Below are 27,153 nucleotides of genomic sequence, written 5' to 3' on the forward strand. Positions count from 1 at the left end.
AGGGAGAAAGGACCCCGTCTGGGTGGAAGTTGTAACAAGACTTAACTGCAGATGAGCTGGGCCTATTCCGTTGCTGGTTTGCCCAATGAGGGCAGGCAGGCACTTGGGAAGGGGGTGCCTATAAGTCCCAGCCCACACTGCAGACCCCGCCTTGTTCTCTTTAGGATAGGCTCGGGATCTGCACTCTAGATAGGTGTCAGTCATGTTGCTCCTGGGTCCCTATGGCCTTCCCCTTGTGTCTGTTGTGTTTCGGAATGCCATGCTGTGATCATCAGCTGCAAGACCTGCTATGACGCATAAGCCTGGTCGGAGAACAAAGCTTTCCATTTTGTAATTCTCATTTATATATAAACATATTACTGGTGTTCATCTTAGTTTTCTTAGTAAATGAGCTGTTCCTTGTAAATTAAAAAATTTCCATAATTAACTCTTTTCCTAACCTTAGAGTTTAGCACAAAATGTAGTAGGCATGTAATTGTTTAATTAGTTCTCTCCAGAGCTGTATTTAATGGACTTTTTGATCAAGTTTAATTTTCTAACTACAGGTTCTCATGGTCTCATGAGGATTTATGGCAAATATTAACCAAAGCCAGATATAAACTTAAACTAGGAGTTGTAGAAAGGCCAAACCCATACTATTGGCCAAAGTTACGTGTTTTCAGAAAGCACTAGAATAAACCAAGTTTATTAGTTTAGCAACCCTCAGATTTTTAAATTAAAACTTTCAGCACCTCAGTTGTTGCTGCCAAGGTTTTGGCAAGTGTGGAGTTTGCTGCTGTTGGCTTCTTTTAGTTACTTTTTTCAGAAGTCGTACTGGGTTGAGGAGAAACTCTGATGACAGAGATACTAGCCTGTAGGACTCACGAGCTCTTCCCATCACCATAAGCCAGCGCAGCCTCTTAGTTCTGTGTGTGCTGTTCCTGGGTCTCCTCGTGCTCGGAGCGCTGTGCCCAGGGAGTCTGTTCCTCCAGCGGCTGCCTTTGTTTTGTAGGCTGGGTCATTTTGCACACCTGGACAGTTAGACTTAAAGTGTTTAAGGGAAGTCCCTAAAGTCACACAGTCAGTCTTCCTAAAAACTCAGTGAAATGCGATGCATGTAGTGATGAAGCATGTGTGCCAGGGTCACTGGGTCGCCAGAGCTGCTTGTCATGTGTGCATGATGTCGCTTTGTGCTGGAGCCCTGTTAGGGGGGTGCCGCTGTGTCTCCTGTCCCACTGGTAAGGGTGCTGCAGCTCTGCGGCCCAGGCTCTCAGCAGAAGGCAGAGTCAGGGCTTGTGTTCACCCACTCCAGTCCCAGGAGTTTCTGTTGCTGCACTGCTTCCTTTCTCCCTGTCTGCTTCTGCTGCCTTCCTGAAGCGACCAGCGCCCCCTCGTGTCCCCTGCTCCTCACACTGTACTGCACTGTGGTCTTTCAGGGGTGAAACTAAGCAAGGAGAAGCAGTTTGCAGATTGCCAGAGCTCGAAATTGAAGTTACATGCTTCAGAAGAGCCATCTTCTCTCTGTGTGCAGAACGAGAGCTGTTTGGGTGGCTAGTTCTCACTGTTTCCAAGAGCAACAAAAAATGAACTGCTTCTTATTGACATGATTTTATGCTCATTTTTTTCCGCTAACAGGTGGTCTACAGGATGAATTTGAGTGTAGGGTCTCACACAGGGAGAACCTGAAGTATAGAATTGGTGCAATTCAGAAGGTTTTTATCACAAACGAATTTTCCTGTGTCGCCTCCTTCTCTTCCAGGAGGAGTTGTGAGACCCTTGCAGACAGACAGGCTCACACACCCCCAAGCACACACACACTGCTCTGATCTTGGGAACTCTCAGTCTGAATGAATTCCCTGAATTGATGTGTACAGGGATATTTGAGTGACGGCATACGTTGGTCTGATGTGGTACTTGCCAAGGGAAGTAGGTCTTGGCTCATAGAGCTCTTGTGGGGCTGGACACTGAGGAAGCCTTCTATGTCCTCCTTTGAGCCTGCCATTTTTTTGTGTCCTGATTACAATTGAAAGTCACCTGCCAAGAGGACCTAGCTCAGGGTTGGCCTCGTGTGTTGTCAGCAGACCCTTCCTGAGAATGCTGTGGGGATCAGGACCCATTTACAGACATTCTGCCTAAATCCGTAGGAGACTTTCAGGAGAAAAGTGACGTTAGTATGCTCTTACACTTCATTATTGTAAAGACTATTAAAAAAATCCTTAAGTCTTCTTAGGTCATCACAATCATGCCTTCTGATTTACAGTGTTAAGACATGTAAGGCTGGCTTGGTCATGTATTAATGTTACACTGTTTTCTTTCAGATTGGTTTGCTGGACCTCGAGCTCAATCAGCTGACAAAGGCGCTATTTCTGGCTTTGGTTGTTCTTTCTGTTGTTATGGTAACCTTACAGGGATTTGCAGGGCCATGGTACCGAAATCTTTTCCGGTTTCTTCTTCTCTTTTCCTACATCATTCCCATAAGGTAGGTTTAAGATTTTAGAATAAGACAAATGTCTGGTTTCATAGCTAATTTTGTTGAAATTTTTCTTTCTCAGTGTGTAAGAAATTATCCAAACAAAGATAAAGAGCAAGGGACCAGGAACCCTAATGAATCTGAGGAGTCCTTCTGTGGAAATGGTGTCCAGGGACATAATCAGTTTTGTTGGAATAACCTAGAGATTGACAGTTTTCCTGATTCAAGATGTATTGATAGTGTACTGTTCAACAACTGGGAGATATTTCTTGACAAAACATAGGTCTGAGTCTGAGAAAATGATCTCCATTGATTGCTGATAGACTTTTTTTCTCCAGTGATCTTGGATCCGTGTGATTGACATTTTAGAGTCGCCATCTTTGAAGGAGGACCTGACCCACCCTTCGAGTTAGATGAGTGTTGAAGGCAGTGTTTGTTCACATGTGAACCATTTTCAAAACGATGGCCCGTATAACTAGAGAGGGCGATGTGGGTAGTTAATATCAGATATCCATTAATACTGATAGACATTTACAGATCCATTTTACATATTTGCAAAAGTGATATAAGAAAGATATCCTTGATATATATGATAGAAATTTTTTGGATAAAGAACTGAAACTTAGTGAATCCTGGATGAAATGAGAGTCTAGGATAGTCGTCTTCTGTAACATAGAATGGAAGAAAACAGGACAGACTACTTAGCCCAAGGGCAAAGCACTTGGAAAAGGAAGACGTTCATGACCAGGTTTCTCTAACCGTCTCTCTGAATGGCGTCTCCCTCCTTCGCTCACATCGCACGCTGGGGCTGCAGTTCATTCGTGCAGTCTGTGCCACTGCGCCCTCTTGGTGTGTGGCTACCTGGAGCTGCTCTTGTGCACTCTGAACTGAGAGCACCGCCTCTCCTTCTGCCATAGCAGTGGCCCCATGGAAACTCCGGTCTGCAGGCTGCCTCTCAGGGTCACAGAGAACTGGCACGTGTCCACAGCCATCACCACTATTCCCAGAAACACTGCTCTCTGGACCTTCCTCCCTTGCTGAGGCCATTCTGGTCCCTGCCGTCCCACTCCAGCTTACAGACCTTACTTTTAACTGTGCCCCTGCTGTCTCTGTGCTTCCCCATGGTCCTGCAGCACAGCTGTGCCATCAATGCTGTCCCGTCCACTCATCTTGCACTTAGTTCTTCTTGTCACTCAGAGTTCACCTGAAGACCTCTTCAGACAGGCCTTCAGTTCCAAACAAGAAGCATCAGGCACTCCCTGTGCATCGCTCTTTCAGTTCTGGATGAGTTGTCGACCTCTGCTTTCCTGAGCTGAGCTCCGTGAGGGGAGGAGTCCAACGTGGCGCCTGGCTCTGTGCTGGAGCCAGCACTGTGGTTCGTGGGAAGAGCTCCTGAAATACTTAGGACTCCTCTGCTTTGGGAAGCTAAGCACGGGTGAACTTTCACTGTTGTCACAAGCACATATTCCATGCCGTAAGTGTGCCCCAGGAACCCGATCTTTGTCCCCAGAACACCCACCAGGTGAGCAGCTGTGTGCAAAGCGTAACCACAGAATCACACACCTGCTCTCTCCAGCTCTTATGCAGAGTGTGCTTCCTCAAATGCAGTGGTCCCTGATGTGGTCCCAGCATTGATGCACCCAAGTGTGCGTGTCCTGCAGTCTCATCACCCTCAGCGTCACTGCACAAACGCGTCTTTCCCTCTGTTCCTTCATTCCCTCCATTCCCACACATGCAACCTTGATCTCTGCTTTTACATTGCTGTTTCTCATGGGAGAACGCGGGCTAGACACCAGGTGAAGGAGGAAATGAAAAGAATGAATTGTGTCCCCTGCTGTTCTTTTTCGGCCTTTAAGAAAGCCTGCCTCTGAGAGGCAGAGCTGCTGTCCCCCAGGTGGGTCTGTACCTGTACCTTGCAGAGCAAGGTGTATTCCAACTTCCTAGGTATGTTAGGGGACACACTGAATACAGCCCTTAGGGCTCTGTTAAGCCAGACACTCACTTTTATCAGAGTTCAACAACGCAAAATGTTGTTTCTTCCAGAACCCCAGGACATTTTTATTCTTGTTACTGTTTGCATGGGTTTCTTTATTTCCCCTTGTCATTTGTCAAGTCTAGCTTTATATATTTTGAAGGTGTGTTATTAGATGTTTATGGGTTTAGAATTGCAATTGCACTTCTTTCTGTGAATGAAAATCTCTTACACAGAGCATACAGCTAGCTATATTTTTGTTGCTTTTTTTTTTTTTTTTTAATTCCATACCATGGTCTTTTTTTTTTTTTTTTTTTCAAGTTGTAGATGGACATAATACCTTTATTTCATTTATTTTCATGTGGTGCTGAGGATTGAACCCAGTGCCTCACATATGCTAGGCAAGCACTCTACCATTGAGCTACATACAACCCCAGCCTCCCTATGCCATGGTCTTTATTTGACATTTATTGTGATTATTTATTTGCATTTATATGATCTTACTTTTAATTTGTCCAGTCTCTATATTTTTCTTTTCTTTCTTGTATCTTGTATCTCTTTGAGGTTTTTTTTTTTTTTTCAATTCCAGTTTTTCCTTTTTATTTAACTTGGAAGTTATGCCCCGTATTTCTGTTCTTGTGTTTCCCTAGACATTTTACCCTGAATGTGTAGTGAAGTTTAAAGCTGCCTTCATATTTCCTTTGCTCTCACACCGTGCAGGGCCATAGAGTGTGTTAGCTCTGGCACCGCCTCCCTCCCGTCTTGCTGATGTATTTTTCCTGGGCAGCATCTGACTTTGATTTTGGCCCCTGATCAGCTGGTATTCAAGGCTCAGCAGACCTCTGGGCACCCGGCTTCTCAGCATTAGCTTAGTAGTGAGGCTGCGTACAGTGAGTTGCCCTGCACATCTGTGATAGTCTTCCAGAGATGGGAGGAAGGTCTTTAAGCAGTGCAAATTTCACTTTCAGAAGAGTGTCATTGGCGATGATGTTTGAAATAAGACTTGGGAAAGATAACTCTTACCACTCTTGTCCAGTCTTACTGCATTGCTTACACATGAGAAGGCAGGAAGCAGTGCAGGGCTGCATGTGATGCAGGTTGTGATCAGTACACAGTCAGCAGCAGTGTGAACTCAGGGTGAAGGCACAGACTGGTCCAGTGCCTGCTCCTGTCTTCCAGCCAGAGGCGCTGGCTGCAAACACAGACGCAGCTCAAGTGTTCATATGGAAGTAGATGCTGTTTCAAGTTGAAACAGCAGAGGGCAGCTTCTGTGGCATGGCAATCACTGAGCTGCAGTCTGCATACTGTCAGCACCTGGAAAGACACTGGGAAAGTGTCCAGGACAGTGGGAACCAGAGCTCCAAGGTAGCACTGTATCTGCTCAGCAGTGCCTGAGACTGCACAGACTTCCCTGCTCTTGCTCCCCCAGCCGCTGTACAAGGTGCTGTTCCTGTCTTCACCAGAGAGCGTCCTCTCTCCCATCTGTTCCTGGGAATTCCCAAGCTTTTCTTGTTTCTTTCATTGATGTTGTTTTTCTTCATGTAAGCCGGTGCTTCCATTTCTGGAATGTTCTGTGACATTAGGGTTCTGTTTCCCAGTACACATTTTTCGCTCTTACCTCTAGGCTCTTTTTATTGTAGATTTTTAAGGAATTATTTTATTTCTAATCTCCAGTCATTTCTTTTTTTTAGTAAAATAACAATATAACAATTTCCCCTTTATTCAAAACAGGTGAAATTAATTACAGTTGTGAAAGTTAGCATGTAAGCATTTATAAACTTAAACTGATTTTTTATTTTCATATTTGAATAATTACATACATTTCTAGTAAAAAATAGAAAATAATGAGAAGAAATAAGTATGATCTTAGTATCTCTAGATAAATTATGTAAAAGCTTTTAGATATTCTTATAGACTTAAAGCTATGAATACACACATTTAAACATTTAGTATTTGTTAATGTGGTTTTGGATTTCATAAAGAATAAGATTTTTTAATGCATATGTTCTTTCCTTTTACAAAGAACACAAACCTGAAAAGTAAAGTGTTTTTTTCCTCTATTGCCCTGTCACTCTTAAATGGTTTTTCAAAATTTCAAAAGCTGAGCTATTTTATAAAAATTCCTCTGCATAGGGTAAAATAATCATGAGTTACTTAAGATGGTCTACATCGTCTTCCAAAGGAAAATAAGGTGCAACTTTGTGTTGATGAATGTGTGTTCCCGGGTCCTGTGCATCTCTCATTACCAAGTGAACTGTCAGAACTCTTTACTGCACCTCAAAGTCCCCACAGGGCTGCGACTCACAGTTTACTTTTCTCCGTGCTTCGAGGTACTGCATAACATTTTAGCTGTTTTACTAGTGGTGGGCCCAACGATTTCTACTCCCACATGAGGCCTCTGTGGGCAAAAGAGAGGCATAAATAAATAAACAAACAAACAGCTGACAAAGTGAATTCGTGTCCCTCCTGAGAAACACCTAAGACCCTCTTGTACAGGCAGTGACTGCTTCAGGTACCAGAGTTGAAGGACTGTGTGTGTCCATTGGAAACAGGTTTTCCTTTCACTTTCTGTAGTCAGGAGGCCCTTATCCTGTGGTGGGGTGCCCCGGACGCATGGTTTAAGGGTGCTGGTGTGCTGCTCAGAGCCCTGCTTCTTCAAACTGAGCGGTGTCAGGTAGCTGGCACAGCCCGTGGTCCTGAGTTCATGGTGAATCTTCCAACTTTCCTGAAGGTGCATTGAAGGAACTCCTTAGCAGCTTCATCAAGTTATTCCTCAGATGAGGTGCCCTTTCTGAGACATTTTATGAGTTTTTGCTAACATACCCAGTGTCCTTTCTGCCTTATTTTCCAGGTAGAGTGCTTAGTGAAAAGGGAGCGTGCAGCTTCCTTGGACTTGGGTATGATCTTCGGGTGTTAATTTTGGGGAGATATTTGCAGATTGCAGTCAAAGGTAAGAAGGTACTAGTATCAGGAAAGTCCGTGTTTGGAAAGTGCACTGGAGAGAAGGCCAGACTACACTCGCTAAAGGGATAAATTAGGTCCATGAATCAAGGCTGCAACTTGGCTGTCTCGGCAGAGACAGGAATATGGGGGAGGTTACCCTGTAAAGATGCGGGCCCTCCTTGGCATTCACAGGAGGCCTCACAGAGTGGTTGAGAGTGTTGTATGACTGAAGGGAACAGACACAAGGTGAAACAGGAAACCTGTCAGACTTCGGAATTCTGCCGGCAGGAAACAGACTGATAGAGCTGCTTGGTTGCACACAGGTGCTTCATTCAAGAAAAGGAAAAATGACTCCTTGGCAGAGCAGAGGGCCAGGGAGCCATGGACCCAGAGGCCAGAGGACCTTTCTCAGCTCTTGCTTCCTAATGGAATTTGCCCCCCTGGATTTCAGACTTGCTTGGGACTGTTGCCTGTCCTACCATTGTGCTTTGGAGACAGATGACTTGTTTTGTATGTCCACAAGCTCATAAACAGGAGTTTTGCCAAGGCTGGACTGTGCCCAGAGTCTATCCATGCTTAGTGTAAATAGTGTGGGTTGTAAGACCTGAGCTGAGACTTCTGAGCTGGTGCTTTTTAGATGAGATTTTGAATTTAGTATTGAGTCTGTAAAGGGCTCAGGCATTTAGGATATTGGGATGGGGTGAATGTATTCTGCATGTGAGACAGATGTAACTTGGGAGGCTAGAAGGCAGAATGCAATGGGTTCAGCAGCGGCCCCTAAAATACATGCCTACCTAAAATCTGGAGGTGTGATCTTTCTTGAGGAGGGCTCCTTTTATATTGTACCATGATTCATATCACCTGTTTTTATATTCTGAAAACATGTTTTTGGCATGGTTATACTCATTATTTGTCCCATTTCTTTCTGTTTTTTTTTTTTTCTGAAATAAGGTTTCATGACAGCTTCTGTATTAACCTTTAAAGCAGATCTCTAAGCCCGGTGTAAGACTGTCATCTGTGTCTCTCATTTCACAAAACATGGTTATTTCGTTATTCATGTTTTGTATTTTATAATTAACTCTCAGTGATTCACATATTAATTGCCAAATGTTACACTAAACACAGATTTTAGAATAACTTAAAAATCCAATTGGTAACATGGAAGAAAGCCAGAAGTCAGTACATGCAGTGGTTGAAACATAGGAGTGCTTTTCTTTTGTGGAGACATATCATCATATCACAATTTTACATCCTAAAATGTTTCCCAGAAGATATTCCTATTTTTATTGTGAAATATAGCAGAGATACTGAAAAGTGCAAGTGCATAAAACAGAAAATACAAGTAAATACACATTCTTATAAAATAAATGCCCATCTTCCAGGATCAAGGTAGAGGATATGATCCAAAAGCCCTCTGTCTCTTCTTGGTCACAGTTCCTTCCATTTTCTTAGAAATAATCACTATTCTGCCTTCTTAAAAGTTATAGTTAACCAAGATTTTGTTTTTTATTTATCTATAAAGTTATTTTTCCTGTGGTCTGCTTCAACAGCCCGTTTTGCATTGTTTCCTTTTTACATGTATGTTTTTAATGGATAATGGCTGTTTATGAGATACAAGGTGATGCTTTGGTATGTGTCTCTGGTGGTGTACCTCTCTCAGGGTTAACTTTTCCTTGCTTTTTCTGAGCTTTGCCACCTACAATTGCAAACATAAACACAATTAGCTTTTCCTGTTGCACCTGTTTATATCATTGAAATCCTACTGGATATCTTGGTTTTAAGTCTTGTGTCTTTAATATGACTCCATAGTCAGATTCATCTGTGTTACCTGCCTTCATTTTTCGTAAGTGCATCATCATCTTTTATGAACATACTGCAGTGTGTTTCCATTCTTCAGTTGGCGGACCTTGGGTAAGTTCCAGTTTTTTTGCTGTTAAAAGCAACGCTGCTACTGATGTTCATGAACATCCCGCCGTAAACTCTCTAGAATAAGGTATCACTTGGCTGTGGTATTCACCAAATTTACTAGGATGATGAGAAACTTGTTTAAAGTGGTTGTGCTGATTCAGCATTCCCTCATCACTACAGAGAATAGTCCACATCCTTAGGAGCGCTTCATAAAAATTTGTTTCTCATTGCAGTTTTAGTTATCCTCTGCCAGATTGATAGTAAGAATAAATAACTGTGCCAGTATATATTGGCTGTTTAGATTTAATCTCTTTTGCTAACTTTATAGGTCTTTTGTCTGGCCTTCTGGGTAGTCTTAGATACTTATATATTCTGGGTGCTTGTTCCTTTGCAGTTATGTTTTGCTGGCATCTTTCTCAGCCTGTGGTTTGACTTTATTCACTTGGTGAAATTTTGAAAACAAAATAGTTGTTGACTTTACCTGGTAGAGTTCATAAATAAACCCTTCTGTAGTATTAGCACTGTTTACTGCTTACAAAATCCTCCTCCTCCTCCTCCCCAGGGAGATGACTCGTCCTTCTCCGTATCTTCTAGAAGCTAAATAGTTTTTCCTTTGATGGCTTCATAGGCTGCTGCTGCTGTTTGCAGTGCTGGGCATCACAGCCAGGGCCTTGCACCTGCTAAGCCTGTGCCCTGTCACGAGCTGCACCCCCAGTCCAAGTCGTTTTGGCATGGCAGATAGCAGGGTTTTCAGATCCCCTTCCCACACTGATGGCTGTAGTGCCCTTTTTCAGAACAGACTCTTCCTCAGTGCCTGGGGTCACCCTGTCATGGATCAAGCATTCCTATGTGCAGAAGCTGTTTGGAGCTCCTGCTGTGCTCCCTTGATCTGTTTGTCTATTCCTGATCAAATGGCAAACTGTCTTGATTGATGTACCTTTGTTTATGTAGAAGTCAGTGTTGGCCACCACACCCTTTTCTTCTTGTAGTTCTTAAAAGCATTTTGACTTTTCTTGGCTATGACTCTGGTATATCTCTCAATTTTTTAGTTATTCTCAAAAGTTTTTCCATAGAGCTGGCCCTGGTGGCACACACCTATAATCCCAGCAGTTCAGGAGCTGAGGCAGGAGGATCTCAAGTTCAAAGCCAGCCTCAGTGACTTAGCAAGACCCTGTCTCAAAATATAAAATTTAAAAAGTTGGGGGTGGGGTTGGGGCTAGGGATGTGACTCAGTGATTAAGTGCCTCTGAATTCGATCTCTAGTATCAAAAAAAAAAAAAAAAAAAAAAACCCACATAGAATTATTGTATAGCTCTTGGTGGAGCAATACTTAGATGTTTAAAAAATGCTACTGTAAATATCTTTTGTAAAAGACTCATTTCCTATCTCTTTGTTGCTGATGTAAAGAAATAAATTTTATTTTTGTAAACTGAATCTACAATATAACATCTTTAGTAAATAATGACAGCTTCATTTTTTGTTTCTATTCCTTGTGTGGTTTTTCTTTTTCTTCTTACTAAGCAAAAATCTTCAGTTTATTGTTAAAAAAGAAGTGATAATAGGGGCTGCAGTTTTAGCTCAGTGGTGGAGCACTTGCCTACCATGTTTGAGGCACTGGATTTGCTCCTCAGCACCACATAAAAACAAACAAATAAAATAAAGGTATTATGTCCATCTACAACTAAAAATATTTTTAAAAAAGAAGTACTAATAATGAACATCCTTCCTTTGTTCCCAAAGGACTCTGAATAGTTTATCACTTTCATATCCTGTACATTTTTATAGGAACCCTTCAATATATTAAGGAAAATTTTTTGTATTTGTTTTGCTAAGAGTTATTTTCAAGTCATGAATATTTACAAATTTTTTTTCTAAGTGTATTGATAGCTTCATGTTTAAACTATTATTTTTTAATATATTAACGTGATAAATTTTATCAATTGCCTTCCTAATGCCATACCAGGGGAAGCCCAACATGATCATGGTATACTACCTGTTTTAATCAGTGTTCTTGCTGTTGTGACCAAAAGACCTAACAAGAACAGTGTAGAGGAGGAAAAGTTTATTTTCCAAAGGTTCAGTCTGTAGCTGGCTGACATCATAGCTCTGGACCTGAGGTGAAGCAGAGTATTTTGTCTTAATGGGTGGTGGAGGAAAACAGCTCAGGACATGGCACCAGGAAGCAAAGAGAGCTCCACTCACCAAGGACAAAATATAACCCCCAGAGGCACACCACCAGTGACCTGACAGCCACACCCCACCTGCCTGTAGGTATCTCCCAGTTAACCCATATTAATGATTAATGCACGATTAGGTTAAGGCCTATACCCTGATCATTTCACCTCTGAACTTGCCACATTGTCTCACATGTGAGCTTTTGTGGGCACTTAACATCTAAACAATAATATCAGCCATTTGTGTATTATCAGATTCCTTGTGCCTATCTTTTCTGTGACAGTTTTCTCTTGGTTTATGTGCATGAAATTAACTTGCAATTTGCCTTTCCATGCCCTTATTTTGGAATTGAGTATCCAGAGTATGCAGTCTCATGAAACATTGGTGAATCTTCTCTCATTTTGTTGTCTTTGAATTTTTTTTAATTAAATTTTTTTATTCTTTGAACGTTTACTCATCAGAAAGACAGTGTGAGCCTGAACTTGTCACTATGGAAAGATTTGACAGATTTTATTTCTTTGATTGCTATAGGGCTGCTCAAGTGTTTTTTTGTTGGTTTGTTTTTATGAATCAAAAATTTTAAAGAAATAAATCAACTATATCTAAATTTTCAAGAATTTTCACGTTTGTTGGTGTTTTCTTATCTTTTTTAAAAAATTTAAAATTTGTTAGTTATACCTAAAAGTAGAATGCATTTATGCATTCTGATAAATCATATGTGAATGGAGTCTAATTTCTTATTTTTCTGATTCTGATATGCGGATGCTAATTCCTATTATCGCTTACATATAAATGTGGTGTTGATCTTTTCATCTTGTTACTATTATTCCTGCCCTGATTTTGATCAGTCTTCCAACATTCCTAGGCTTTTGGAAATAACCATTCTTGTTTTTATTGATTTTTCATAACCATATACTGTTTTCGGTTTCAATAATGTTACTTAATTTTATTCTTTTTTTTTGTAGGTCTGTTTAATTGTATTTTTTTCTTACCTCTTGAGGTAGATGCTTAACTGATTAGTTTTCAGCTTTTTTCCTTCTCTTCGAATATATGTATCTGAGGCTATAAATTTCCCTGTAAGTACTAATTTGGTTGCATCCCAAAAGTTTTCATGTGTAGTCTTTGTAATCTTATCAGGTTCAGAATATTTTAATTTTCACTGTAATTTTTTTTCTTTCACTCATGGTTATTGCAAAGTTATTTCTTGGTTTGCAAGCATAATTGAAGTTTGTAATTGTTTCTTTGTTCATTTTTAGTTTTTTTGCATTTTTCTCAGAAACCATACCCTTTTAGTTAGGAGAGTAGCTCTAAGGTCCAGTGCTGTGTGTTGGAGAGCAGCTTCAGTTCTGACCGTGTGCCTTGAGCCTGGTGTTTGCAGTCTTACTTTCTACCTGTACTAGCTTTCCTCTGCCTTTCTAGCGGTTGCTGAGACTGGTATTAAAGTCTCCCTTCAGTATTGTGAGTAAACTTGTTTTTTCTTGGAAGTCTGTCCGTTTTTGATAATATATATTTTGTTGCTTTAGTTTTGGGTGCATACAAATTTCAATGGTTATCTGATCCTGGTGAATTGAGCATTTTCTCATTATGAAGTGACTCCCTTTGTCTCTACTCAAGCCGTTTGCATTAAATTCCATTCTGTTTAGTGTTAATGTGGTGATTTTGCCAGCTGTCTTTAATTTACTTGGCATATCCTCTTCCATCTTTTTACTTTCAATTTCTCTGTATATTTATTTTTATGTTTCTCTTATAATTAGTATAAAGTTTAATCTTCATCTACCATGATAATTTTTGACTAGAGTACTTAGGGCCTATACAGTCATTGCAATATCGTCATATTTGTAGTTTACATCTATTATTTTATTTTGTACTTTCAATCTCACTTGCCTAGTCATTATTTTTGTCCTTTCTTGCCATTTTATTTAATTTTTAAAAATGATTCCACTTTGTCTCAAGTACTTTGGAAGCTGTATAAGCAATTTCTGCTTTTAATAGTTACCATAGAGATTAAGTACATCATACCATCAGACCTAGAGTTGACCACCTTTTTACCTGTCACCTGACAGTCGTGCAGCTCTACCACCTTCTGCAAGTGTGCCATTTTTGTTTTCTTATTTTAATTCTGTGATACCAAAGATGTTGTTTATATACTCCTTATCCTTCTGGGTGATTTATGTTCAGTCTTTAGTCTTCGTTTACTTCTTCCTGCATCTCAGAGCCCCGTGTGGAATGATTTTCCTTCTGTCAGGACGGTATTCTTTTTGTTTCGTTTAGGCCTGGCTCCTGTCAGAAACTAATTTTGCTTGGCTGGCCATAGAATTCAAGTTTGTCACTTTGCTTTGCTTTCTTTCGGCTTCCGTTCTTGCCATGAAGTAGGCGTCTTAGATCTTGACTCCCGTGTGCCCACCTTTCCCTTCCCGCTGTCTTCAGAGCGTCTCTCTGCTCTCCACGTTCTACACTGAACTACAGTACGTCTTGATGTGATTTTTTTTCTCCTTTTATGTTATGCTTGGGATTCATTGGACTTCTTGAATCTGCAGATAGATTTCTTTCATTCATTCATTCTTAAAAAATGCTCCGTCATCATCTCTTGAGATAGTGCTCTCGGACCATTCTGTCCCCTGTTTTGTTAGATATCCTCCCATATCCTATGTTTTTCTTATTCTTACTTTTATATTTACTACTTTTTTTTTTGCTTCCATGCTTCATTCCATATTATTCACACTGGCCTGTCTTCCAAATCACTAATTTCATTTTTGGCGATGTCTAATTAGCTCTTAAACTAATTATCATTTCATACCTATTACTATTATTATTATTATTATTATTATTCTAACAATTCTGTTTGGTTTCTTTATTGCAGGAATGTAGTTGCTTATTCTGTGTAGATATTTTTCTAATTTTTCTTATGCATCCAAATATTTCATGGTCCAGACCTGCTACTTGTAATGTCTGATAACTTTGTCAGTCTTTCTCTTGAATTTTATCGTTCTGGTTCTTGCTCATGGTTCTTCTTTTGTTATGTGGTAATGTGCATATTTGTTGTGGTAGTAGGCTTTTTTTTTTTTTTTTTTCTTTCTTTCTTGTATTTGTGTTTGAAACACTGATTATAAAGATGAAGGTGTATTTTCCAAGACTTCTAGACTTGCTTCTGCTATGTTTTTAGAGATAGCCCTTAGCTTGGAGTTTCTTCATCCAAGTTAAAGATTCAGTCACAGAATTATTTAGGAGATATGAACCTGACTGAACCCCCAGATGTAGTTCATTGTCTTCTGATTTTCCTTTAGTTTAAGGGCACAGCCCTTCCTGGCCCCAGCTTGTTGTGTGAAGGGAGCAGTCTTGTTAACCTCATCTTCCCATAAGTCTGGACTTTCACTTCTGCTCCCTTGCCTAGAGACTCACTGATAAAGCAGTCCCAATTTATGGGGGTTGACATGTGATCCCAGGGCAGAGGAGATTGTGTGATCACATTTTTTCTGTGTTCCTGATTTTCCATTGGATTTATCCTGGATAGTCAATACTATTAAGTTCTTTATTTCTTTTAAGAATTAGGGAAAAAAAAAAAAAAAGTTAGCCAGGACAATGGCCCATGTCTATAATCCCAGCAACTCAGGAAGCTGAGGCAGAAGTATCACAAGTTCATGGAAGACCTTATTTCAAATTAAAAATGAAGGTAGAAATAAAAGAGAAATAAAGGAAGGGACTGGAGATGGAGCTCAGTGGGACAGCACCCTTGATTCAATCCCTAACACACAAAAATAAAAATGTGATAAATAAATATATGCAGTATTTTTATTGTTTTACCTGGATGCATTGGTTAAAATAAAATAACCTGTTATTCCCCAAGATGACAGAAAATTTTTCTTGAATTTTTTATATAAAAAAAGTTATACAAATCTGAATTAAAATTTTTAAAATAACTTTCACAGCAGTACTTTACAAAGCTATAATTTTAAGGTCCCAAATATGATAAACTTTATCTTTGAGAATGCAACAAGCTTTCTTTTAAAGATAAAGTACAGGGCTGGGGATATAGCTCAGTTGGTAGAGTGCTTGCCTTGCAAGCATAAGGCCCTGGGTTTGATCCCCAGCACCGCAAAAATAAATAAATAAATAAATAAATAAATAAATAAATAAATAAATAAATAAATAAATAAATAAATAAATAAAGATAAAGTACAACTAGAGCCTGGAAAACTTGGGAATTTCAGGCTTTTAAAAGTTTGATAAACCAATGGTGATTTATCTACATGATGAATACTGACCATCAACAAAAAGCAATGAACTATTGATACAAGCAAAAATTTGGACATTTTCTAAGTCCATTTATGCTGCTATAACAAAATAGAATGGGTAATTTATATAGAACATAAATGTATTTCTCATATTTCTGAGGCTGGGAAGTACAGGACCATGGTGCCAGTGATTCAGTGTCTGTTGAGAACTGCTCTCCACTTCCAAGATGGTACCTCTTGCTGTGTCCTCTGGAGAACAGCTGTGTTTGCATGTGGTAGAATGCAGGAGAGCAGAGAGGCTATCAGCTAGTCCCTGCAGTCCTATGAGGAGGCTCCATTCTCGGGGCCTCCTCACCTCTTAAAGGTCTTTCCTTTTATACCCTTGCACTGGGGACCAAGATCCAACATGAAATTTTGAGAGGTTACAAATGTTCAGACCATAGCAGTTATTACGCTGTGGGTGAAACCCAGTCTCAAAAGGTCACATGCTACATGATAACTTTATGTTACATTCTTGAATTTACCAGATTGCAATGGTGGTGTCCAGTTGAGGCTCAGATCCTGGGAAACAGATTTGGGATTCTGGCAGATGGAGGAAGCTACAAAGTCCAGTTGGAATAGCAGACATGCTTTATTTGGGGCAGTAGCATCCTTAGTCCCCAGGTCCAGCCCCCTGAGCCTTTCGGTAGGCCTTTTTTATGTGCAGGCCAAAGAAGGCACACTGCCAACATTTTACATTGGTGGGTGCATACTCACAAGCAAATGTCTTATGACCTCGAGTGCATTTGCTGAATCAAGGTGTTCGTGATCTTGTGTGCATACTAAAAACAGTCCATTGGAAGCCTAGGCGTGGGAGCCTCCGTGCCATTGTGGGCCTGCCCTACAGGTGGAGAGCCAGTCAGTTGTTTCCCAGGACAAGTGCTGGAAGGGTGTGACTGCTAAGGGATCACACACAGAGCTTCCTCATGGTGATGGACAGCATTCATTGGTGGTTCCCTGGATCTGTTTGCAGAATGCTAAAGCTAATGATATGAGCAGTGATGTCTGGGTTTGATGGTGGTGCACAGCTCTGTGGTCACACACAATAGCATCATTAGGGACCTGGTTTCAAGAAAGACCTCATGGGCACTCTCTGTCCTATTCCTGCGACTTCTGAGTTCTAAATGATTTTAAAATAAGAAGTCATAACAATATAGACACCCTCAGCCTTGGTCCAGGAAAGTTGGTGCCCAGCCTAGAGGCTGGTGTCCTGGGACCTGCAGTCCGAGTTAAAAGAGTTGCATTCTTGCATGGATAACTTCTGTGTGACCCAGAGCAGGACTCTTCACCACCTGCTTTGAGTTTTCTCATCTGTTTCTTCATGTGATAAAGTCCTTCAGTGGTACCCCTTATCCCACATTTTCACTTTCTGCAGCTTTAGTTACCCATGATTAATCACAGCCTGAACATATTAAATGGTACACTGAATATTCAGAGAGAAAGCACGTTCTCATAACTTTCATTACAGTGTATTGTTAATAACTGTTCTACTTTATTGGTAGTCACTTGTGAATCTCTTACTGTTCTAATTTATAAACTTTGTTGGTATATGTGTAGGAAAAACGTAGCGTGTAGGTTATGGTACTATTTGCAGTTTCAGGCATCCATTGGGGGTCTTGGAGTGCTTGTTCATTTGCAGTGGATACCAGCCCACTGGAGCTCAATACACCTCCAGGCATCTCCGAGCCTTGGTTTCAGTCACCTGACACATGTAGCATTACATGTGTGATTGAGACACCCGACACACCTTCTGAGCTCTGAGCTTTCTTGGCCTGGCTTCCAGACACCTGTGTGAATGGCCCCACCCACCCCAACATAGCTCAGGGGCACCTTTTCTGTCATCCTTTGCCGGCTATTGAGACCAGCGACTATTTCGAGCCCACGAGTGGGGCTCTCAGTTCCCACTTTTATGCGTCACTCCTGGCCCTCAGCTTGACCTCTCAGCACCTGGCATTTGACAGGCCTTACTGAGACTCACAGGGATCAACTGTCTTCAATCTGAAATCATGGAGCTAGTACATGTAAAAATTAGGGATCAACATGAGTCACACTTAACATTAAGAGTATAGAGGCCACCTATGCTGCTTCCTTCCTGGGACATGGAAGATTGCAGTGCAGTTGGCAGGAGGTTGTGACCACCTGGATGTTGGAAGGAGAGGACAGAAGAGGCTGGCATTGCTCACACTCTGGCTGGAGATGGGCGGGTCACTGTGAGCATTGATAGGGGGAGGTGTCCTCACTGAGAAGGAAAAGGTTCATTTGTTTTCAGTTTGTTTGATCAAGAAAGGGAGGAAGTGGGCAGGTTAACCTCCTTGGTGCAGTGTTCATAGGTCAGTTAGCCTGTAGGCAGCCAGGCACCTCTGTCTGAAGGCGGGAGGCGACCCACACCAGGCCTAGGGATTTGAGCTGTCTTGCTGTGGTTGCCCTGGGTGACCAGCATAGTGAAAATGCTTTGGTGCCATCTACTGCTGTCATGGGTGTGTCACCAGAAGCTTAAAACCATCACAGTGTGAAAGCTTTGGGGAAATTTTCAGATTAAATGGCATCTGTGTCCACTTGCCCTTACAATTTACAGGAAAAGTTTTGATGGAAAATGGCTACTGTTTGTTTGTTTTTGTTGTTGTTGTTGTTTTTTTTTTTTTTTTTTTTTTTTCTTGAATCAGAATCTTCATGTGAGTTGTTTCAGATGGATTCTTTCCCTAGGAGATGGAATATGGGATGTGGGGCTGAGCTCGCCTGGAGGTGATGAGTGCTGAAGTTAAATTGCAGTGAGCATTCTAGGGCCTACCAGGGAGCCGAGTGTGTAGGCTGGAAAGGCACCCTGCAGTTGGATCTGGAGTCCAGGTGACCTCCTCAGATGTTTTTGTCACAGTAGGATGAGCCTATTTGGAGAATAAGAGCCGTTTGTTTTTAAGGCAGTCGTACATTCTAAAATTTATCTCATGTATTCCAACTGTAGCAAAAATCCAGATTCATGCATGTGGCTATTCATCCCTGAACACACCATTTAGGGTAATTCATTTCCTTTTTCTGAGTAGATAGCATTAGAAGTCACAATTGCCTCCCAGTTTGGTTACCCATTTTAAATTACAAATAACTTTCACTTATCTAGAACAGTTCTGTTGGTAACAGTTTCACGGTTACTAAATCAGCAAATGGAATGAACCTCGACTGTATTTGATATCTTTATTGTGTAACCTATTTCTGTAATCCTTCTCAAAACAGTAGCATGTGTGTTTCTGGGGGTCACAGATCACATCACAATTTGGTACTTTGCAGTTGGGGAGAAGTCTAGGATTTGAAATTCTGTAAAATTAGGGCATTACTAAAAATGTAAATGCAGTAAGTTATGAATCATGTTGCTGATTTAGAGATTTTTAACAATTAAAAAGCAAATTACTCCATTATCATTTAATCAGAATACACAACATAGGTCATAGTACATGTGAATCTTCGACTCTGTGTGTAGGATTATTGTCTTAGTTGAGGAAAGATAAATTTCACTCTGCTTTTCGCTGGTAAACTGTCAGCTCATTTTACAGTCATTCTTGTTTTTATCTTATGGTCTCCAACGGGTATTTGTGTTCAACCACAAATGTCCCAGTGGTGATTATGTGTAATATGATATTCACAAAATAATAAATTCCTATAACTCTTTTTAACAACAGAAGTTGTTTTCCTAAACCGTAAGTTGTTCATGAAGAGGAACCTTGAAGATGCTTCTTTGGTTTCCAGCAGCCTGAGCTAGTGGCAGACAGTAAGCTCCTGTCCAGCTAAACACAGGAAAGCATTTGCATTACAATAGCCATGGCAGGCTGATGTTTGCCAAAATAATTTGACCAGAATCCAAAAGGGCACAACACACAGACCAAAAGTTGTGGTTTTCCAAAGTGCAGCTCTCTGAGCTGAAGGAACAGAGCTAGGGAAAGCTTCACAGGTGTCCTGTTCCCTGGCCACCCCTCCTGCACTGTGTTGCTCAATAGCAGCCTTGATGCCTCTTTGCTTCCCAGGTGGGCCTGCGTTTGCTGTAGCCAGTGGGCCCACGGCCTTCACTTTATTTTTCTGAGTCATTGAATTTCTCCAAAGCCCAAATGAAAGCAGTGTCCACAGAAAAATGTTTTTTTTTTCCTTCTTCAAATCTTCCCCTTGTCCTAAGCCCATGCTGAGCAATCTTGTGACCTCACAGCCCTTGACAGCAATGTCCCTCATGCCTTTTGAATCTTTCCCGTGTGAAATCTTCTACTGGACACTGACTGAGTGGAAATTCATTGGTTCATCACAGCTGATGGAAAGACATTTTGTGTAGCCCATGTGAAATGGGAGACGTCAAGGCACAGAGATTCAGGTAGCTCCCATGTGAGTGGCCCTGGCTGCTGACTGGATGCCACTGGTCCTTCCTGGAAAGTCATTTTGAGTCACCTTGCTTAGTGACTGCTGTCTTTCATTAGTTCGTTTCACTGTTCTAACAGGATTGTGAATAGCCAAGGATATTGAGGGTCTGGTTTGAAAGATGTATACAATTGGTCAATTCCAGATTTTCCTTCCAACTATAATTTTTAAGTTGTGACTTCATGGGCAAATAAGTTAGGATTATTTAGTGCTCTTTAACCTACACACAGACTTCTTTACTGACTGGAGTTCTCAATATTCATCAAATGTGTGTTTTTTAACAGTCTGAACCATGGGAATTGCCATTTTGGTAGGGTAGATCAAAAATGATTATCAGCAGTTTCCCTCCATGGTCTGAGTGTATTCTCTCTGTTTCCCTGATGGAGTCAGACTAGGCGGAGCTAAGCATTTTGAGTGACCCGTGGGAGGAACAGTACCTGCCTACAGCCCATGTGGTGCAGTGTTAGTGTGTCCCCTTCTGTAGCCACTTTAGCAAAGACCTGGAGGCCATCCATTCCAGTGCTTTCAGATGGAACCAAAGCCAAGTCAACCAGATGGGATGCCAGTTGTGGATTTCAAATCACAATCTTATATACCTTTTATACACAATCCATACACATTTAAAATACGTAATGTTAAAAATAACCAGAAAGCCAAGAGCATCGTAACTGATTCCTTTGTGTTGATCCTATCATTGCTTGTTTGTTCTTGTGTTTTATTGTTTAGCACCTGGAACACAGGAGACAGTTAATTAATAGCTGTAAAATGAGTGGATAAACCTTAAGACCCATTTCACATCTTTATGTGCCATAATCACTTTTTGATTTCTTCAACATGTATGCGCCTCCTGGTACTTTGTGCCTGAATGGACCTTAAAGCTGTCTGCCTCTCTGTTCCATCTGGTGTTGTAAACCACATGCAGTAAGGAACTGCCCACTCCCTATCACTGGCAGACACTCTCAGGGATGTAAGAGTATTTGTCAATTTCAAGTCCACAGATCCATTTACTTTAAAGTCTGAAATCCAATATTATCTATTTATTTTTATAAAAATTAAAGAATCCATTTAAATAAGTATTTTACATGGAACCAGGGTGTGAATGTATTGTGTGGTCTGCATGCACTAATGACTGCAATGGTCTTATTTGGCAGTTTACGGGTCAACTTGGATATGGGCAAAGCAGCCTATGGATGGATGATCATGAAAGACGAGAACATCCCTGGCACAGTCGTTCGAACCAGCACCATACCAGAGGAACTGGGGCGCCTGGTGTATTTACTGACAGATAAAACAGGTACTCTGCAGTCCGTCTTCCACTGAAAGCATCAGATCATGTCCAGTCAGAAATGTTCCTGGTTATACATGTGTGTTTTAAGAGAATGTTGAAGTTACATTTAGACTTTTCTAGACTCTGTCTTTGAAAGTTGTTTATACAACTTAATCTTTGTTCTAATATGCACGATATCTTCCAAGTTAGCAAAATGTTAAGTTCTTGGGACTTTAAGTGACCTATTTCAATACTTAATGAGTTTTCTACAATCCTACAAGTTTTTATCTAACAGCCTTTATAACACTTCTTAAAAGAAGAAAAAGCACATTTGTTTCTCATAGCTTTTAGATGAAAACAAGTCATACAAATTTGGTATTTTAATAATATTCTCCTACAGAGTTTTACTATAAGCTGTTTATCCCACCCTACACCTCTGTACCCCAAATGCTGTCCTTATTTTGTGGTTTTTTTTCTATTTTTATCAAAAAAACTTACATCAGTCCATAAAATACTAAATAAAAAATATATAAATCTGCTGCTACAATAAAAGGCATAGCTTAAGGTTAAAATTCTTCCTTAATTTATTAATTCATAATAATAAATTTAAATTTCTAGTAATTATTCATGAACTAGAAATAAGAGTACTTACATAACATGATATAGAAAATATTCCACATCATATTTAATGATTACATAGTAGAAAAATTCTTGTAATAACCAGAAAGAAGACGGAGAAATCTGCTTACAACTCTTTTATTTAACATTTATTTTGGAAGATCTAGCCTTTGCAATAAGACAAGAGACCAAAATAAGGTATACAACTAAAGGAAGAGCACATGTTTGAAGATACCACAGTGAGCCACAGAAATAATTCTAAGAAATCAGAAAAGTGGCGGGCTGTAGATTAGAGTGTCCAAAAACAGCCCTTTTAGGTGTAGATGTGGAACACACTGGAGAATGAAACTTCTTTCACGGCGGCACCTGTAGCACACATGGGTGTGAGCATGAGGACTGAGAAGAGCGTGTGTGAGAAATGTAGCAGAAGGTCTAAGTAAATGGCAGTTCATATTCTGTAGGTGTCAGCTCTCATGGTCAATTTGTAAGCTTAGTGCAATTCAAAATCCAGTTTTGGCTTTTTTGGTTTTTGTTTTCTTGGGTACCAGGGATTGAACCCAGGGGCACTCAACCACTGAGCCTTTTGCCTTTTTTTTGGAGTCAGGACCTCACTAAAGTTGCTGAGGCTGGTCCTAGAGTTGCAGTTCTGCCTCCGCCCCTCAAGCCGCTGTGATTACAGGCATGCACCATTTGGGATTTTTATTTGAATTTCATTCCTTTTTTGGTACAAGAGGTACCTGACCAAGAAAGGATGATGCTGGTGACTCCAAATGACTCGCGAATAACAATCGAGGGCCTTCTGATTCATGAAGGTAGAATGAGAAGGTGTATTAGGATTTCCCTTCCCATGGAGCTGACAGAAAAAATTCAAAGAATAAACCTGTAGCACTGTTAGCAAAAAACAAGCACAAGTGCAGTTAGAGTCGCAGAATTGGATGCTTTCTGGAAAAGTGCTGGAAGCAATTCGAGGGAGAAGCCAGAACAAAACAAACTGAAGCACATCATGGCTTCCACAGAGAGCCCACTCAGATGAAGGGAAAGCTCTCCAGAAGGGAGTCCTCGAGACACACAGCCAGAAAACATGTGGGAGGCACGTGGAAGCTTTGGGTGCCCCAGACAGAACCAGTCTGCACCAGGCCTGTGAAGCAAATGACTGCCAGACCGTGGAGCTGCCTTCTCCTCCACCTGGAGGCCTTGGGAGGAGTATGCTGATCTGCATGTGAGCCCTTTACATGAAACTCACAAACAGTTCTTGGGAACTCCAGGAGAAATTCTTCCCATCCCACTTTACAGACAACCTTGTGCTGATTGATAAATCAGTCAGAAGCCAAGGGTAAAGTTAGGGTAGCAGTGTGAGCAAGCAGCATGTTCCCAAGGAAAAGCACATAGCAAACCCCAAAAAAGCTTTGGAAACAATTTTAGGATTTAGGAGCATTTACTTATATGTGTAGGCTCAATATTCAACAAAGCTGCATTTCTATACACCATAGCAGTAAGCAGGACATTGGATATGGGAAACATCAGTGAGAGTGCAACATGACTAAAATGCAGCTAAAAGTACATTTTAATACAGAAACGTGTCAACCAAAGGTAAAGCATCTAAAGAAGACCAAAAGAGACAGGCGGGCACACCCTCCACGCAGGGACCTCCTGTGGCAAAGACCTAACAGGCACCCGCTTCATGAGTCGGATTTTTTAGTACAGCAAGCACAGGGCAAAGCAGGACTTCCTCTCTGCTTTTGGTAGGTTGGAATGGGCGTAGCACCTATAAGACAAATTTTGCAGGATCTTTCAGATTGAAGTGTGTGCCCCACGATCCAGCAGGTTCCCTCCTACTTCTGTTCCCTCAGGCATGTTTGCAGATCTATACCACAAGTTATACACAAGAATGTTCTTAGCATTATTTTGGTCAACGGAAGCAAATAACCATCGAAATACAGTTTAAAAAAAAAGTTGATCAGGAGTAGAATGGTTAACTTGTGCCTTGTCTTGCAGTTGAGTTCTGAACAACAGTGACAGCAGAGCACAGGTCCTTGGGTGCTCACAGGCGGGTTTAAGACAGATGACAAGCTAAGGAAGGCAGAAGAAAGAATAGTGTTTCCTGATCAAGATTTAAACTATAAAAGATTAAACCATTTAATATTTAAAGAAATATAAGTGGTGGAGCTATGAAGTAAATCAAAGAAGAAAACTGAAATCATTAAGACAAATTAGAATCAGAAGAAAGTTGATATGTCTTGCTTAATATCAAGAAAAATGAACTTCGAAAGCATTATTCAAGGAAGAGGATCACTGCATAGTAATAGGTGTTACAAATCTAAGTGTGTGTGCACTTAAACAGACTCAATTCACAAACCAGAATCAGTAGACTACAGGAAGAAACTGATTATCACAGGGGGACGTTCTAGTATCTCTTTAAATTATCGATAAACCAAACTGGCAGTAATCAGCCAAAATATTCAAGATCTGAATAGCACCATTGCCAGCTTTGCCCTCATGCTCATAGGTAACATTGTCATCTGACTCTGGGAATATGCATTCTCATCAAGTGCGGAAAATTCACAAAGATTGGACATGAGTTAGGCCCTGAGTCAGGTCAGTGAATTCCAAAGTGTAGACATACCTGCCTAAAATAAAAAAGAATAAAAAGTAGAAGGTAATCATAAAATGATGTTCTTTAATCTATTTTTGGAAGTTGAAGAATATACTTTTAAATGATAACATGGATCTAAAAAGAATTAATAGAAATTTAAAGTTCTTAGAATTTCGGCAGGTGTGTGGTACACATCTGTAAATCCCAGCAACTTGGGAGGTCGAAGCAGGAGGATTCCAAATGCAAGGCCCGTTTCAGCAACTTAGCAAGGCCCTAAGTAACTTAGTGAGACCCTCAAAATAAAAAAGGCTGGGGATGTGGCTCAATGGCTAAGCACCCTGGGTTCAGTTCCCAGTACTGAAAAAGTTAAAAATTAAAACATGAATAATGAATTCTCAGAACTAAATGATGACAGGATTGCTTATCATCACAGCCTGTCAGATGTTTAAGAGCAGTGCCTTATGGGAGCTTTCCTTCATTTTTCATAGAAAAAGAAGAGGGACTAAAAGTTAATAATCTCAATGGCCAACTTAGGAACAAGAAAACAAAGCCAAATACATGGAAAGAAAGAACTCTTAAGACAGAAGAGCAGAAATACGTGATTCGGTGCACAGAACTTCAAGTAGGGCATGGTGGTAAACCTGCGGCCCAGGTCCTCTGTACGCTGCTGGTTGCTTGAGCCCAGGAGTTGGGGCCGTCCTGGGCCACACAACAAGACCCTCTCTCTATTCTCTTAAAGTGCTTGGCCAGACCAGATGCGGTGGTGCACACCTGTAATCCCAGTGACTTGGGAGGCTCAGGCAGGAGGATCCCAACTTCAAGGCCAGCTGCAGCAACTTAGGCCCTAAGCCACTTAGCCAGACATTGTATCAAAATAAAAAACAAATTAACTAAAAGGGCTGGGGGTGTGGCTCAGTGGTTAAGCCCTCCTGGTTTCAATCCCCAGTATCAAAAAACTTGGCCAAGTGCCGGTTACTCTCCTATGATCTCAGTTCCTCTGGAGATGAGGCAGGAGGATCTCAAATTTGAGGCTAGCTTGGGCAACTGAGCAAGACCCTGACATAAATTTTAAGAAGTTTAGGGATCTGGGGATGTAACTCAGTGGTAGAGATCTCCAGGTACAATCCCTAGTACCAAGGGGGAAAAAAAGGTTAAATAGTGTCAACATAGCCAGTCTTCTGAAAAGACAAATAATAAATACCTTGAAAGGCACAGTGTGGAGAAAACAAAAGGTATGGATTAAATATTCTTAAAAAAATGGGACAAAGCTGCAGCTGTAGCTGACACAAAATGAATTTTAAGAGGCTATCAGTGCTTTATAACCTATGACTTTGAAAACATGAGCAGTGGGAAAATTCTCATAAAAGTGGAAGCTGTGAAAACTGAGCTATAAGGAAATGATCACAGCACTCTCAAATCTATGAGAGAGGTGGTTAGAAACCCCTGAAACCAGCCCTTAAAGGCATGCATTCTACAACACGCACAAGACTTCTAGAGGTGAGAAAGAAGGCTGTTCCACTGACAGAACACTAACACCAAAGCAGGCAGGGAGAGCAAGCCAGGACACTTGAAAGTGTCCCTGGAGTCGCTCTTAAAACCCTAGGTATAGATCCAAGATGGCGGACTAGAGGGAGGCTGCGTTCCCTGTCGCTCCGTAACTCCGGTTTCAAGCAGAGGATATCTGTTTTTCGGTGAGGCAGTTTTTGCTGCTTATTGATCCCCTGCTGTTTACCCCATTTGTCTGTTGTGATGACCTGCAGCCTGCCAGCATATCGACGCTTTTTTTGAGTGCAGATTGCTCACTGTCAGGCACCTATCATCCGCCATTTGCCTGCCTCTCGCCTGTCCATCGCCTGCCTTACACCTATCCATCACCCAACACACAAGGTTCACCTCCCAATCGTCCGACAACAGTCAGCAAACTGACCGCCGACCACCAGTAGAGCACCAGCTGCCTGCTGTTGCCTGGAAGTTCACTATTACAGTACTTGCAGTTTGATTACATGTGGCTGCCGCCATTTTGAGACAACAGCCAGGCCCCGTAGGACCCCTTGCCGGACTGACTGAGCCTCGTCTCCAGGATACCTCAGCCCAACCGATCACTCCCTGCCTCTGGGGCCCTCACATCAACTGACTGCTCCCTGCCGCCAGGACCCCCAGACCAACTGACTGCGCCTTATCATTGGGACCCCAGACCGACTGATTGCTCCCAGCCTCCAGGATCCCACAACCACACCAAACACACCCGACCTCCAGGACCCCTGCCGGACCAACCACATCCATCTCCAGGACCTCCAGCTGACCACGTCCACCCCTGAGCTGCAGCTCCCCATTTGCCAACACATTTGGAAGCCAGAGCAGCCATCTTGGATTATCCTGGAAGCCATAGCTCTGATCTTTGGGTGGGGCAAATCCCATCCTGCGACGCCTGCTGGAGGCTTGAAGCTCATTGTCAGGTACCTCTCATGCATCAGGCTACTGAACACTGGGAGGTTTCATTAGTATATGACTGTTATACAGTAGATTTTCTTTTTTCTCCTTTTTAAAAAATTTTAGTTTTTATTTCTT

General features: G+C 41.3%; 1 protein-coding gene across 8 annotated transcripts in view; it reads left to right on the forward strand.

The window, feature by feature from the left end:
• Nucleotides 1-27,153, forward strand: part of ATP9B (ATPase phospholipid transporting 9B (putative)) — a 251,906-nt gene that overhangs the window by 158,853 nt on the left and 65,900 nt on the right. For all 8 annotated transcript variants that reach the window (XM_079109169.1, XM_079109170.1, XM_079109167.1 and 5 more), the window contains 2 exons: nucleotides 2,298-2,458; nucleotides 21,259-21,401. In XM_079109169.1, coding sequence (XP_078965295.1) covers nucleotides 2,298-2,458; nucleotides 21,259-21,401 — 304 coding nt within the window. The remainder of the gene's footprint in view (nucleotides 1-2,297; nucleotides 2,459-21,258; nucleotides 21,402-27,153) is intronic.

Source organism: Sciurus vulgaris, assembly GCF_902686455.1.
Source record: "Sciurus vulgaris genome assembly, chromosome: 13".
Taxonomy (NCBI): Eukaryota; Metazoa; Chordata; class Mammalia; order Rodentia; family Sciuridae; genus Sciurus; species Sciurus vulgaris.